At 41.9% G+C, this 17068-nt stretch overlaps 1 protein-coding gene across 1 annotated transcript in view; it reads right to left on the bottom strand.

The window, feature by feature from the left end:
• The window catches only part of LOC124596634, a 265721-nt gene that overhangs the window by 159038 nt on the left and 89615 nt on the right, over positions 1–17068 (bottom strand). The window contains exon 10 of the mRNA XM_047135866.1: positions 5191–5784. Within this exon, the coding sequence (XP_046991822.1) occupies positions 5191–5784 (594 nt within the window). The remainder of the gene's footprint in view (positions 1–5190; positions 5785–17068) is intronic.

Consider the following 17068-nt stretch of genomic DNA (forward strand, 5'->3'; position numbering starts at 1 on the left):
TTCTGTACACATTAAACCTACTAACAAACAACATTACTTACAGTTCGACAGTTGCGTTCCTTTCCATGTCAAACGTTCCCTCCCATACAGCCTTGGCATTTGAGGTAAACATATTTGTTCAGATGCAGACTCTTTGCAGCAATACACCACAATTCTCACCTCAGCCTTCACTGAACGTAGTCACCCCACCAGCTTAGTTCAAAAACTGTTTCCTGGACTATCACATCCAATCCTGATACCTCTGATCCCTCCAAAAAACAATGTCAGAGCTCACCACTGGTCACTCAGTATTATCCTTGTCGAGATTTTGCCCACCACACCCAGAATACTTTTCGTTGCCCTCCCAATCTCTGCAACGTTCTTGTCAGACCCTATGCTCCTTCCGCACCTATCTCCCTACCCTATGGTTCCTACCCCTATGACTGTCCCTGTTGCAAGACTTGCCCTATGTACCCTCCTACCATCACCTACACCAGCCCTGTAACTGGGAAAACATATGCTAGAATAAGAAGAGCCAACCATGAAATGACACGTCATATCAGCTGTTATGTAAACACTGTTCAGTCTTTTACATTGGCATAACTACAGCCAAATTATCAGTCAGGATGAATGGGCATTGGCAAAGGCTGTATACTGGCAACACACAGTTCCCAGTTGCAGAGCATGCTCTATAACATGACGATCGTGACCTCGGTGCCTGTTTCACCCCACATGCCATCTGGATTCTTCGCTCACATACCAGTTTCTCAGAACTCCACAGGTGGGAACTAGTGCTGTAACATGTCCTTGGTTCTCGCCACCCACCTGGCCTTAATTTACATTAATTTTTTCCATCTCAGTATTTCTTCACAGTAACTACTCCTTTCTTCACTCCAATTTAGTTCTCACATCCATTATATACAATGCTTCTCACTCTTATTAACTAGTACATAATGTTTTAGCAGTATTCTCTGTCTTGTATATTACCCTGTCTTCCACCTTTAAGCTCTCAGATTTCAAATCTCATCCAGTTCTTTCCCCAACAATCAGTCTTTCCTTCACATCCCGCACGGTAAATCACCCCTCACCTGTGGTTCTGGGTGACTTTTCCAAAATCTAACCCTTTTCCTAGACCTCTCCAGTCCTCTTTCTTCACCCCTCTTCCCTCCCCCTTCAACCCTCCTGCCTGAAGAAGGAGCCACTGGCTCCAAAAGCTTGCCTAATTATAACCTCCTTTTATGTGTGAGTTCTGCTGCTGCTTGCTGAGTAGATTTTTTTTTAATCCATCCAATTACATTACAGTGTTGCATTTTTTTATCAGTATGTGTGATGTTGTAGCAGCTTCATAAACACAAAAAAGAACATAACTAACAGTAATTTACATTTAAGACTTTTCTGTTAAATTCTGTGCACATGAGAGCTTCTTATAATTTTTTTAATTTCTGCAAAACAATTCTTTTCTACAAATAAAAGGCATGTCAAGCAGGTACTGGCGTAAATTATGTCTAAATAAAGAGGAATTACTTCTTATGAACTTGCTGTCCTTGGCTTCATGTCAGACAGAAGACTATCTTCATTCCAGGATTGTGGCAGTGATGAAGGTAATTTGTTTGACACTGAGCGGGGTGTGCAGAATCTGCATCACATTGGACAATCAAGTAACATTTCGCATAAACATATTAGATTAGTAGCAACTGTCTCTGATTCATTTGGCTTGGGTGATAGTAACACAAACAATGTATAATCTGAACTAACAGACACTTAAAGAAGGATAGCTTTTGCCTTGGGAAAACCAACTTAGAAAGTACTACTTTATAAAGTATTATAGAATTATTCCTGAGTCCTTTACAGTTCTTGTGTAATACCTGTGTTGATAAAGTCAGATAAATAAAGGCTTCCATGAGGGCACATACGCCATATCATTCACATAACAAACTTAAAAACACAAGGTATGTTAAGTCATACACTTTAACAATCTTTGGGGGAGTCATGTTAGCTAAAGTAGAGGAAGAAATCTGCCACAGCATGTTTAAGGAACCTTATGCCTGAAGTGACTTAAAAAAAACATCAAACGCAGTCAAACATAAACAACTTGAAACCCTTCAACTTGGTCAAATACACAACACACTTTAACGTAGCTTATTTTAGAATACCTGAAAAATGACCTGTACATGTACATAATAAAATGTAGATTTCAAACAATGTAATAAGTAAACACTTGTACATGTATGTGCATACACAATTTAAATGTTTCTGTTTGCAGAATTATTAACTGCCTGAATACTTTGTTAAAGTACATTCTTGCATGATGCAATGGGTGGTCTGGGCTATCTCACAAACTGTGCAAGATGGACCAGGCACTATTTTTTTTCCAGGTGAAACGAAGGTCCCTACATACTTCATGGTTTGTCTAGATGGTAATAGCGGCCTTCCGCATACACTGAGGTAGACTGAAGCTATTTGGTTTGGTCACATGACAGAGAGTTTGGACTTTAGTATTTGTTATGGTCGCAAATGAAATTTTTTGAGTTGCCATGTCAATTATTAGTTAGTGATTATTGCAAATTCAGCTACAAGTGAAAACAATATATATGAAACTAATAATTTCTTTGTTGTTCTAGAAGTAATGTTCAATGGCAACACTTTGTAACACAGTTAGTGCAGATAACCCTAGAAATTTTCATTGCAAACTTCATTTACATTGAGAAAACTCATACTAGAAACACACACTGCTTTATAAACTTAGTTACAGTCATTACAGAAGATTTTCCATGTCACAGTTTCCATACTATATATTCTGCACATTAAAAGCTCTTGCTACCACTGCATTTCGATCCTTACTATCATATGCCTCCATGCTGTGTCATTGTATAACAACCTAAAGTATATGATAAATCCTCAAACTGTTGTCAATGGAAAGTAATATCAACAGAATTCAACAACAATCGTACATCATGTTTCAAAGTAGATGCTTTGACATTGTGGATATTATTAACTTTAAGCATAAGATTGTGAGGGAGTTGACAAAATTCTACTTTGCATTGAAATCAGTAAATAAGATCCGAAAAATTACTCAGTATATTGTCGTCATCTGCGCCCCCCCCCCCCCCCTCCCTTTCTCCCCGAAAGTAATGCACTTTCAAGAAATAGACGCTGTGAAATAAAAATCACGTCACATACGAAACAGTTAGTTAAGATAATCACTCCAAACTGCACAACACTTCAACACAGATGACAGTCAATAGGTTCAAAGCAGATTGCAGTAGTGATGTCTACCAGGAGCTATCCCTACACCCCACCCACCCATAGATCTGCAGCGAAGGAATTCTAGTTACCTCTGGGTCTTCCTCACATGATTTCTTTTCTTGCAGTAATATAATGTGAGTAAACAGGAACTGAACTTTTTGAAATATATGTCAGGTAGGTAGGATGGGAAAGTGAATGATCATTGGGCTCTATATATACAGCCATTTGAGTGGAAATGGATCAGTGGACAGTACAGCTATGCATGTTTATGTATGATGCATATGTGCCAAACTGTGAGTTGGTGATGGAAACTCAGCAGGTTCCTCAAGTTCATATCAAGCCTGGGCATTGAGAGTTCATTCCCAACTAAAATATGCTTCTCAGGTGGAGTAACTGTCCACAAACAACAGGAAGAATTGCAAACTAAAAGTCACTCAGTCCGAATAACACATAGTATTGCAAACAAAAAGTCGCCCAGTCCGAATAACATGAAGTACTGCAAACAAAAACTTATGCAGTCCTAGTAGGACTTTCAGAATTCTGTAAAGCATTGAGAGGTAAAGGCAAGTGCTGATTTGGAGCTAGAGGGAATGTACATAAGATTAAACATGAGAATTAAGGTTAAGTCGTGAATCACAGTGCACAATTTTGAGCAAGAATTTAAAATTTTAGCCACATAAGATATGTGTTGCTAAACAGTTTAATGTAGAAGGTTATAGGCAACAAGAGGATTTTGTGATCCTAATGCAAGTGCTGCTTGAATAAAATGAAAATACAATTACAAGTAACAAGGCTGTTTTTCCATTTGGGCGGGAAATAAATAAACTGAGTGTTACCCTACTGAGGCAATGAGAATCCTCTATAAAATTTGTGTAAATTCTCCTCATTTGGAGCATGTTGTGATGTGGCGTGCAACTGTCATTTTCAGCATCAATGGCCCAAATTTTTTAGGAGACAACAACATTGCTTCTGTGACAGTTACCACTGAATCTGTCATTGTCTTGCTCAACATTACATTTAACCCAAAAGTGAGATACCTTCCACTAGAAATTCAAAATGTTTATTTCCAACATGATCATGCAATCCCAAACACTGCATGAATGCAAATGCATATAGTTCACTGCATTCCGAAATCTGCCAAAATTCCTTCCATCACACACACACACACACACACACACACACACACACACACACACACGAAACATGCCTATACTCGCAAACTCCGCATCTGAGCTGAAATGAATGAACCAATCAAGGGAAAACTGGCCATAATTGACTATGTATGTGAATTTTCTGCACAGGCTAGAAAACTGTGTTCACGAAAAATGACAATACCTGTATCACATTTTCTTTATGTCACAGCTCATGATCCTAGCGGTTAGCACCACTGCCTCTAGATTGTGGTTTCATAGTCACAGGTGAAATCGCTGGCTGGATTGGACATTTTCTACATTCAGGAAATCAGTGTTTGTGTTGTTCTAATAATTTCATATCACCACCATAGATGCACAAATTGCCAAAGTGACATAGAGTAGAAAGAACTGCACCAGGTGGTCGACCGACCCCAGATAGGGTCTTCTGGCCAATAATGCCATAAAATTATTTCATTTCATCACCATCAGATCTTAACACACATTAAAAATCACATGTAACTTTGAAGTTTTTAATTATTCATTAACAACCAAGTGAATAACGTTCATGTGAAAAACAACCGATTGGTCACTGGCAACCCTGTGTGAAGGAACAAGCACATGCATATTCAAAAGTAGTTGTTCATATCTAAAAACTTTTCTTTTATCTTTTTTCCCTTTTAAAATCTCAATTAGGTCATCATTTTTTGAAACAGAAAAACAGTTTCACGACTTAGCCACAGCATATTGTATGACAGCATTTAGGATGCTTTACACAAAGTCCATCACACAAAAACAAATTAAATAATAACTACACAATTTAAACCGTTCTTACCTCCCAAATGCACGATGGCTGTATTGAAACTGGTACAGTGACTGATGCTGCCGAGCCAAACATGGCACCGCTGTCGACTGCAGCACTGCCCTCATTGCAGTGGCTTGTGACTGTCCTCACAACTCCACCAGGGGGTCCTTGACATTCACTGGGGATACCTCCAGAAATAGTATCTTTACTTCCTGAGTAATTCACATGTTGTTGTGAATTACTGTTTGCAGCAGTCTCTGAGGCAATACTGTTATCTGGCACAGATATTTCTGTCACATAATCCTGCCCAGGATTTACACTTGCATCTCTGACACTACTTTCTGCTTCTCCATTCGCTGAGTGAGAATTGACAACTTGCTGAGATTCGGCACTTTTAGCGTCTCTGATCTCTGTAGAATGGGTGCCAGTAAGTTGTTGTGTGTCCGCGTTAATATTAGTTTCCTTCTCAAGATCAGTCTTGGATCTGTCATCGACAGTTTTCTCAATGTTTGCTGTTATTATGCTTTGGATAGCTGCAGCATTTTGTTCTTCCAGCAGGCTCTCTTTCTTCCTCTGTTCCTTTGTTGCTGGTGATGGGGCTTCTGGAAAGAAAGAAAACAAAATCTTGCATTAAAAATTGGAAAAATAACAATAGTAGACACGCCACACAGAGAACAACAAAACACTGCTTCAATTTAAGCCTACACAAATGTGTGAAATTTTCATAACTGGCAAGCAAATGCAATCTGTTACACGTTTTAACAACAGAAATTCTGTTCTGAATGTGAATGCCTGCTATATATATGTAAAGTAAAACTGTCCTCAACCTGACAGCTGATGTGACTATTGGAAAGCTTACTAGGCATGGTCCTTTTGATGTGGTATGTTCTTGTCTTCATGTGACCTTTCAACTGACTTGCCCAGCCAAGTAAAGGGGGAACTACAGCTTAATGTGGACCTTGAACTACGGTGCAACGTGGCATTTTTCACATTGCCAGACGTGACAGAACTGATGCGCTTCTTTATCTCTTCAACCTGGAAGTTGGTAGGCTCATTCATACATCCTCAATTTTTAAAACTATAACACTGATGAGTGTTGTGTTTTTCCTCAATATATTTCTTATGGATGATATAATCATAAAAGAAAAATAATTAGTTTTTCTGTAACTTTGAAATTTTACTTGTGAGTATAACATAATACATTTTCTGTGCTCAATAGTATTTTGTGACACGACATGTAAGCACCTCTATAATATTATCAAAATTATCATCACAGTGTGTCATTTCATTTCACTAGGTAAATGTTAAAAAAAAGGGTATTTTTATATTTATCTTAGAGTAAATTGTGAAGGCATCAAAATCCTACAATGCCAACACGAGAGTAACAGTGAAAGACTTTTTGCAGAAATTGGTTCTGAGAATTACATTATTTGTGCAAATAACACTCAGAATCAGATATCATTAAGAATCGTGGAAGAAACATCCTGAGAACTGTAAGTGGTATATTGGTAGTATGAGGGCTGATCAACAAAGCCTGAGACTGATTTTGTTCTGCAGTTTCCACGACAGATTCCTACCTGTACGATGAATATTTGAAAAGAGCATGATTTTATGTATAATGTCACAGGTGGCAACACCCTCATATCAATAGATTGGTAGTAATGCTCTATTTTGTAGACTTTCTTTGCATTTCACATACCAAACAACGGAGATACAGCTAAATGAGCAGTAGCTGCAATGAAATTCTGTGTTCGTTTAAACCATACAGATACTGAAACTTACAAAAAGTGGCAACAAGCACCTTGCGCAGAGTTAGTATCAGTAGAATGCTTTAAGTGCTGCCATTGTGACCATGCTGCTAGGCAATGAACTGAATTTAGATGGCTGGCGATGAGGCATAAAGTACAAATTGTGGTGTGGTAACAGTAAGTGTGCGCATTAGTGTAAATTTATACTGTGTTGAACCTTATGAAAATAGGGGATAAACATTCCTCAATGACAAGCATGGGACACAGGGTCTTTTCCAGCAGAGCGCAAAGCAGTTTTTACTTAATGAAGTGGCACAGTTAAGAGTGTACAACACAGAGTTACTAGCACTCCGTCTTCAGGCCACAAGTGGCCCATCGGGACCATCCCACCGCCCTATCATCCTCAGCTGAGGGTGTGGATAGGAGGGGCATGTGGTCAACACATCGCTCTCCCGGTCGTTATGATGGTTTTCTTTGACCGGAGACGCTGCAATTCAGTCGAGTAGCTCCTCAATTGGCATCACGAGGCTGAGTGCACCCCGAAAACAGAGTTACTAGGGCGAATTGCAATTCTGGATGAGCTGTCAGCATTAGTTGGACAGTCTGATCAGGCAGATATAGCTGCCACCAGCCTAATTACTGCTTTGTTTGGTCTGGCAGTTGAAGATGTAATTTCTTTTTGGGATGGCCTGGAATTATTGGCAAAGGTGAGAGGTTGGTCAGATGATCAACTGTTGCAAGTAACAATATTATGGATGGTTGGGAGCCAAAAACATAGGGCACTTGACATCTTAGTGAAGGGTGCTGTAATAACTTCAAGTTGAACAAATATATTTCAAGGAAGACGCAATACATTAAAGTCACAGATCAAGTAAACAGGGTAAGACGTGTGTACACTTTAACAGTCAAATCATAACTGAGTCCAAGTCTAGCAGCTGCTGGCTGGCTTGTCGCTTAGGTGGCGCTGCTGCTGCATGGCTGGCAGACAGCGCCACACGTAGAGGACGCGCGTAACTGCGCGGCGGCACTTTGAAAGATCGGCGAGTCACAACACTTTTCCACCGTTTGAAGGACAGGAGACGTGGGGGTCGAATCTGCTGGGGCCCCGTGCACCAATCTGCCCGTTGTGGCAAGTCCGGTTGTTATAACAGGAGACATGGGCAATGTGTCCGCATCCGTAGGAGAAGGAGGCGAGTAGAGTTGCTCCGACAGATGATGGTCATCTGGTTCCTGCATGGGCACGTCTCCTGGTGGCGTCAGTTCTTGTGCTGGCACCGATATGATGCCCGTTGTGAGTAATGAGAGATTCCAGTATCCCGAGCGTCAGGTAGAGTCGAAGGTGGTGTAGCAGCATCTGGAACAGGAGTTGCCGGCACAAGAGGCCGAAACTGGTCCGAATGACGCACTGCAACACCCGTGTTCATCTGGATTTCATACAGGCGTCGCCCACGGTGTCATAAGATGCAGCAAGGACTCCATTTTGGCCGCCTGCCACATCCCCGTACCCATAAAAGGTCGTCAGCGGTGAACCAGCCAAGCGAAGGCACCTGCGGCCGTGAGGTGGAAGGCCGCAGAAGATGAAGTAGCGTGCAGGGCTGTCGGCCATGTAAGAGCTCAGCCGGGCTGTGGTCGCCCATGGGGGTGAAGCGGTAAGAAGCTAGAAACTGGAGAAGCGCATCGTCAGTAGAAGTAGTCTGGAGTTTCCTCATCTGAGCCTTAAATGTGTGGACCAGTCGTTCAGCCTCACCGTTGGACTGTGGATGGAACGGCGGTGCCATGACACGCGTGACGTCGTGACAGGCACAAAAATCCGCAAAATCGGAAGAGGCAAATTGCAGACCATTATCAGTAACAAGAGTAGAGGGAAGGCCTTCCAAAGAGAAAATGCGAGCTAGAGCATTGATGGTTGTCACAGTGGTAGGCGACGTGCAACGGACAATGAAAGGAAAGTTAGAGAAGGCGTCAATAACGAGAAGCCAATAAGTACCTAAAAAAGGTCCCGCGAAGTCAGCATGAATACGCTCCCAGAGCTTCTCAGGCGAAGGCCACGGTGACAAAGATGACTTTGAGGCAGCGGCCGAGCTTCTCAGGCGAAGGCCACGGTGACAAAGATGACTTTGAGGCAGCGGCCTGTGACGCACAAAGGCCGCAGGCAGCGACCATGTGTGCGATTTCAGAGTCAATACCGGGCCAGTGCACATGACAGCGAGCCAGAGATTTTGTGCGAGAGACACCCCAGTTCCCTTGGTGAAGGAGGCGCAAGACCGAAGCACGCAAAGACACAGGTACCACAACACGTGGCGAAGCATTTTTGTTGGAAAGGAGGATAACACCATCCCTAGCCGTGAGGTGGTAACGCAAAGCGTAGTAGTTCCGCAAGAGATCAGAAGTCTTTAGCGGGCGGACGATCTGGCCAACCCTTCTGAATACAGCGTAAAACGCGGGAGAGGGTAGGGTCAGAACCCGTAGCAGCCGCCAGCCGGTCCCGGTGATGGGGAACCCATCCACAACCCGCCGTTCAGCAACATCCAGGTGGAAACACAAAGGTTCGGCCCTATCAAATGCCAGATCAGGACCCATGGGAAGGCAAGACAGTGCATCAGCATTCGCATGTTGAGCCATCGGCCGGAAATGAATCTCAATAATTTAAACGAGACAAGTAAAGAGCCCAACGCTGGAGGCGGTGTGCAGCCTTGTCGGGAAGTGACGTTGATGAATGAAACAAGGAAACAAGTGGTTTGTGATCCGTAACTATATGAAATTTGGATCCATAGAGAAAAACATCAAACTTATGAATAGCTTAAATAATGGCCAAAGCTTCTTTTTCAATTTGAGAATACTGTTGTTGGGCATCCATGAGCGTTTTGGAGGCATAAGCAATGGGTTGTTCAGAACCGTCAGAAAATCAGTGCGCAAGGACTGAGAGGCGTCCGTGGCAGGAACAAGATATTGGCCAGGTAGATAAGTAGCCAGGCACGGGGCCTGTTTCAGCATAGTCTTCGATTTCTGGAAAGCCGCATCGCATGACGCGAACCAGTGAACAGGCACATTTTTATGCAACAGGCGATGCAACGGCTGAGCCACCGAAGCAGCAGACGGTAAAAACTTGTGATAGTATGCTATTTTCCCCAAGAAGGCCTCCAGTTCCTTAACAGATGTAGGGCGAGGAAGGGCATTGATCGCAGCGACGGTTTGCTGAAGAACACGAATACCATCCTGAGAGAGTTGAAACCCCAAGTACGTGACAGATGCCTGACAAAATTTTGATTTCTGAAGATTACACTTAAGATCGGCAGTCTGTAAGACATGAAAAAGTGTGCGGAGATTTTGAAGATGTTCGTCAGTGGTGGAGCCAGTGACAACAATGTCGTCCTGGTAATTTGTACACCCAGGGACAGTGAGCAATAATTGTTCCAAGAATCGCTGAAATAGAGCAGGGGCGCTGGCAACCCCGAATGGCAATTGTTGGTATTGATAGAGATCGAAAGGCATGTTAAGGACCAGAAACTGCCGGGAAGCAGCGTCAAGTTTAGAAAAATACTGGCCTCCAGCAAGTTTAGTGAACAATTCGTCAGGTCAAGGCATAGGGTAAGTGTCGATAAGGCATTGAGCATTTACAGTGGCTTTGAAATCGCCACAGAGACGAATATCACCATTTGGCTTAGCAACAACAATGACAGAAGAGGACCACTCACTGGAAGTGACAGGAAACAAGACCCCTGAAGCAGTGAGACGATCCAGCTCCTGTTTGACCTGATCACAAAAGGCCACAGGAATGGGCCGAGCCCGAAAAAACTTAGGCCGAGCAGTGGGTTTGAGCGTGATATGAGCTTCAAAGTCGTTTGCACTGCCTAACCCAGGAGAAAAAAGGGACGAAAATGTTGTTGACAAGGAATCCTATTGAGCATAAGGAATAGCATCAGAGACGATATTGAAAGAGTCATCTATGGAGAACCCAAAAACGTGAAAGGCATCGAAACCAAAAAGATTCTCTGCATTACTATGGTCGACCACAAATATGGGAACAGTGCGAACGACAGATTTGTAAGATACCTCAGCATCAAATTGTCCCAAGAGAGAAATCTTCTGTTTATTTTAAGTCCATAATTGCCTAGTGACAGGTGACAGGATTGGAGAACCCAACTGAAGATACGTCTGAGAATTGATGATAGTGGCAGCAGAACCAGTATCCACCTCCATGCGAACATCTCGACCAACTTTTTGGACAGTGAGGAATAACTTCCCTGAAAGGGAAGAAGTACAATTGACAGACAACACAGATTCAGAATCAGCATCATGTGCATGAACATCATGTATGCAGTCGGATTTGCAAACGGATGACACATGACCCTTTTTTTTGCATTTGTGACACACGGCCCAACGTTGTGGACAATCTTCCCATGAATGTTTCGTAAAACACCGCGGACATGAAGGAAGTTGCCATGGGTTTTGCTGCAGTTTTTTAGAGGTTTGTTTACGGTTAGGCCAAGGCTGCGCTTGGGAGCATACTGCGGCAATGTCGGCCAGCGGGGACACGCTACATGCTTCGTCAACATCGCACAGATGTAGTATTTCTCCAACGTCGACCCATGCCTCTATTTGCGCTCCAACGGCGCAAGAAATTTCAAAAGACTGAGCGATGGATAGGACTTCATCTAGAGTCGGATTTGCCAACTGAAGGGCACGTTGGCTAACTTCTTTGTCGGGCGCCGATCGAATAATAGCATCCCATGCCATGGAATCGGCGTAGGATTCTTTGTGAACTTCAGTAACAAATTGACACTTTCTACTGAGGCCGTGAAGTTCAGCAGCCCAAGCGCGATAGGATTGATTTGGTTCTTTTTGACAACGATAAAAGGCAACACGAGAGGCTACCACATGCGTTTGCTTTTGAAAATAGACAGACAGAAGTGAGCACATTTCAGCAAAGGACAAAGACGCAGGATCTTTCAAACGAGCCAATTGCGACAACAACCGATACAATTGAAGTGAAATCCATGAAAGGAACAGAGCCTTACATGTTTGTTCGCCCGCAACATGAAATGCCATGAAGTGCTGTCGAAGATGTTTTTCGTAATCAGACCTGTCTTCCGCCGTCTCGTCGTAAGGAGGAAAAGTAGGTAGAGACAACGACGAGAGACGCCCCGCATTTGATGCCGCGACATAATCACGAATCGCATTTGTGAGAAGCATTTGCTGTTCTATAAGACCTTGCAATAGTTGCTCTAAAGTAGCCATGGAAACATGTGGGTCAACGATGGAAAAGAAAAATCACTCCCTCGTCACCAATTGCAATAACTTCAAGTTGAACAAATACATTTCAAGGAAGATGCAATACATGAAAGTCACAGATCAAGTAAACAGAGTAAGACGTGTGTACACTTTAACAGTCAAATCATAACTGAGTCCAAATCTAGCGGCCTCTGGCTGGCTGGCCGCTTAGGTGGCACTGCTGCTGCATGGCTGGCAGACAGCGCCGCATGTAGAGGACGCGCATAACTGAGCGGCAGCACTTTGAAAGATCGGTGAGTCACAACAGGTGCGTTTCCTAATATGTCTAGACAGTTTTGCATGGGTACCCCAAAAGATCTGTGCATTGTTGTCACGTTGGCTACAGAGTTTGATGGAACGGATATAGCAACAGAGCTGAATGACAAGTGAGGGGTGCTTTCCACTACTGTGAAGTGTTACTGTAGATGTGGGTGATCAGGCCATGTTCACAGGTAATGTAAGCAGCCTCAACGGGGTAAGAATGATGCGAGTGGACACTTCAACTGGAGTAATGGTGAGAAAACGCAAGGGGAAAGTGGGCAAGACTTAAAAGCAAAAGGGAATCCTAAGTCCACTGAGCAGTGATGCAACAGATACATACCAATGGTAGGCAATGAAAACCTCGTAACTTCATTTGTTAAATTTTACAGGAAAAGCTAAAACGGTTTCTTAAAAAATAATATAAAGTGATACAGATAACATTGCTACACGTGTCAATATATAGTAGAAGCCTAGTTATTGAACAGACTACAAAAATCCTTGCACTTTGAACTCTCTCTTTGATAGTGGTTATGGGAATTATGGGGGTTGCACAGACAGATGGAGTTAAGAGGTTTTCATTGCCTACCATCAATACACAGAGGCAGAAAATAGTATAATACGAACTGTGAGAGGCAGTGTGGATGAATCAATTAAACTGTGTACAAAAACATTAAAGCTTGATTCGCACGATATTGTGCACTGGGAAGTCACTTTTGGTGAGTGTAGAACCTGAGCTACCTGTCAATATGTTGTATATAATACAGCCACTAGACAATAACAATGTACTGGATACATCACATTATTCTATAAGAAGTAGCATTGTACAAGTACAGGATAGAGAGAGAGAGAGAGAGAGAGAGAGAGAGAGAGAGAGAGAGAACAGTAAAATGGTAGAAAACTACTAGAGAGACCGTTAGGTGCCAATGCAAATTTGGACGTCCTGGAGGGGGAGGACTGGAGCATTTTGGATGTGGATCACGATCAGTTGCAGGCCACCATTAAAACTGAACTATGTACGAAGGCAGAGCATCTGGAAGGATAAGACAGTGTGGATAGTTAAAGTTTGCATCATGTGAGAAGGCAGCCAAATTTTCAGCCATTCTGCGCATCCCCTCCACTAGCAGCCAATAATATTCATTCTCTGTCTGAGCGGCTAGCAGAGAGTTACAGCTAGAGAGCGAGAATCTCATTCCTACATGCTGCACTGTTGCCGTACTTCGTGACAACCAAATTATTCATTCCCTATCAACTTTTTCCCTCCCCCCCCCCCCCCCCCCTTGCAGTAGTATAGCTGTGAATGTATATCTTGTAAACGTGGTTAAAAGAAAAGTCAGGTGACAGCAATAAATGTGAAGTGCTTCACAAACAGACGAGGGGGATTATTTACCGCATTTGTAACTTCTTCAAACATGAATTTAAAAGCGGGTCTCCTACTCTTGACACTGGAAAACACAAGAAAATGCAAACGAAAGTGCCAGATATGTAGCAACCATAGAAACAGTTGGTTTCGTGTCACCTGGAAAGCATTGAAATCACAAGGAACCTGTAACACGAATGGATGGTTTTGAAAACAATGTTTTAAAAGTGCTCCGTGTTAATGATGAATGCCCGACATAACAAAAACGTGTTACAGTTATGCGAGCTTCGATGGTAAGCGCTTCATCAAGGTAAATAATTTTAAAAGATGTTGGTTCCAGATATGTTATGAAGAGAGTTTTTAGTTCACAGAAGTGACTTAGGTGCAGCACGATCTACATCCCATATAAAGACTGACAATACAAGAGAAGGAGGTAGTTCAAAAGTGTATTACCTTGAGAAAACAAGGGTCAATTAGAATCATTCCAAGAAGATCTGCTGGAAAATGAGTGATGGTGCTGGCAGTTTTAAAGTTCTCATAGGGATAGGTTCTCAGATAATTATTCTGCATGCTGACTCTTCTTCTGGTTTTCTTTCTGAGAATAAACTTGTATTTACGTGTAAGAAAAACAGCAGTGATTACCATTCGGCAATGAACGCTGTTAGTTCCATGAAGTGATTCATAATTCTTGTCATACCTTGCTTCGAAGTCAGTCATTGCCAGTTATAATTCAACTGTTATAGAAGAAACATCAAGTACAAACACAAGAAAAGCAGATATTTTTCCCCGGCTTAAAAATAAAAATATTAAGCACCGTATAAAACAGACTCTTGCCCATCTCCTGCAGCTCGTTAATTTATACAAGTCACGTGACAGAACGTACAAACTTGACTTCCTTGCACGTGAATGGGATCAGACAGTTTTGCATTTACCCATGTGTCATTGTCATTGTAGCCTTATGGAATGAATTTGGGCAAAGTACTTTAAGGCTGAGTGGAAGAAAAAAACAAAACATTCAAGATAACATACAGTGAATCACTTGAGCATGAGCCAATGCACAATGAGGTAACAGACAACATCCCACATGTAGCGTGGGCACAGTCTGTGTGGCATGCTGAAAAGCTTCAGAAAGAAGAATTGGCAGGGAAGTGATGATGAACACAAGCCTTGAATTATCATCATAAATTTACAATCACATTGTTCTGGAACAGACTCAATTAGAAGTGATGATGGTATTATGATGCAGATTTTGGAACAAAGTAATAATATTTCTTAGTTTTAAAGACTCATGATTTTAAAAAATGTGCTGTCAACGTATCAATTCCATACATAATAATGAGAACTTCCTAGCCTTTTTGATTAGGACTTTGTATCCTTTTAATTATGTAGACTATAATGTTCAACATATTGCCCAAGGAGAAGTTAAGCTTCTCCCACCACGTTGCAAACCCTTGTCATTTTCCAGGCACAAACTGGATAAGACCCAAAAATGACAGTAACTGTTACTTGCTGAGATATTGGTAGTTTCTGATGTTATTGGTCAGATTCCCTGGAGTTATTTGTATATGGCAGTTAATTGTTTGCTTGTTCAATGGATTACAAATGCGGTCTCTCACTGTAATATCGAACATGTTATTTTACACTCATAATGTCCATTAACAACGAAAAATATGACAACTTACCGAGCATTTTTACAATAATCTTTTCTACCACTAATTCTTTTTTGCATGCAGCGATTACACTTAACTATAGTCAAACACACACACACACACACACACACACACACACACACACACACACACACACACACACACCTTACACATTTTTAAAAATTCTATTGAGCAGAAGCAGTTGTCAAGCAAATATAATGATTTCAGTTTGTGCCTGAAGTTAATTTTGTTGTATATTAAATTTTTACTTATAATGCAGTTCAAATTGCAATAAATGGTAATTATTGCAAGCAGTTTCAATTACTTTGTCATTATACAATTGTCATTTTGAGAAAAATTGTACTTCGCGTTTTCATAAAGCTGTGCCAGCTGTTCTCACTTCCCGACGTCATGCAGAGTAAATCCGGGGAGCAGTGGACGCAACATCGTCAGGGCATGAATTAATATTTCTCTCATGGCGACTGATCAAAATTGGTTTTAATACCAATTGTTCCCCTCATAGATTTGAACATATAATACAATGTAAATAGGCAAATGAGCCTCACTGTTGTCCGCAGCAATGCAGTTCGGCAACTGGAGTTTATTTGCTTGCTCTCTGCTACCGCGCATGCGCAGTTCTCATTTCCTCACACTTTTTTTCCGCTCCGTCTCTATGCGCAGATGCGCCATGCTAGGTGAAACAGGGTATAGTAGAGTTTTACAATTTATTTTATCCTTGGAGTCCATTACTGGTATCATCCATAACACAGCACCAAATTCCAATAGGACACGAGGTGCCGGTGATGCTGCCAGTACCAGTACATCAGAAACTGTATTGTGTACCTCAGCATTTAACACCAATTATGGAGGATTTCATTAACCCCAGCTAGCTGATGAAATAATAGAGGAGAACACTAATCCATGTGGGGGCAGCTGCTGTGGTCACGCCCGAAAAGTCAGCAGACAGTTCTGGGAAATATAGATTCTGCTGTGACTACTGACACCTTAATAGTAAGATGGTAACCGACGGATACCCCATTCCCAATATCAAGGAGACCATCGATAACTCGGGGCATTGCTGGTACTTCTCTAGCACAATTTAAGGAGCACATACTATCAGTTATAAACGGTTCCAACGGACTGGAGGAAGACATCACATTCAGTCCCCTGTGGTCGTTATCAATACCAGGGACATAATTTGGACTGGAGAACGTACGAGCAACATTTCACTGACTGCTTGACAGGGTAATGGAAAGACTGAAACCTTGTCAATGTTTGGTGTACCTTGATGATATAATTGTGTCCTCAAGAAATATGAGGGAGCGATATGAGTGAGCCTATACTGCAGATAAGAGCAGTTTTTAAAAGATTATGAGGCACACATCTTACATTAAGTACAGAGAAGTGTCTTTTGCCTAGTAGGAAGTACAGTACTTAGGGTACATTTAGAAAAGATGGAGTAAGGACAGACCCGGGGTTGGTACAAACAGCTGAAGATTTTCCAGTTGCTAAAATGAGCAATGAGCTATAATAGTTTTTAGAATTGTCCAATAATTATAGGAAATTTGTGAAGGGGTCTGCAGATATTACACAACCTTTCACGCAAGCACCGAAAAAATGCA

This window comes from Schistocerca americana, chromosome 1 (assembly GCF_021461395.2).
Source record: "Schistocerca americana isolate TAMUIC-IGC-003095 chromosome 1, iqSchAmer2.1, whole genome shotgun sequence".
Taxonomy (NCBI): Eukaryota; Metazoa; Arthropoda; class Insecta; order Orthoptera; family Acrididae; genus Schistocerca; species Schistocerca americana.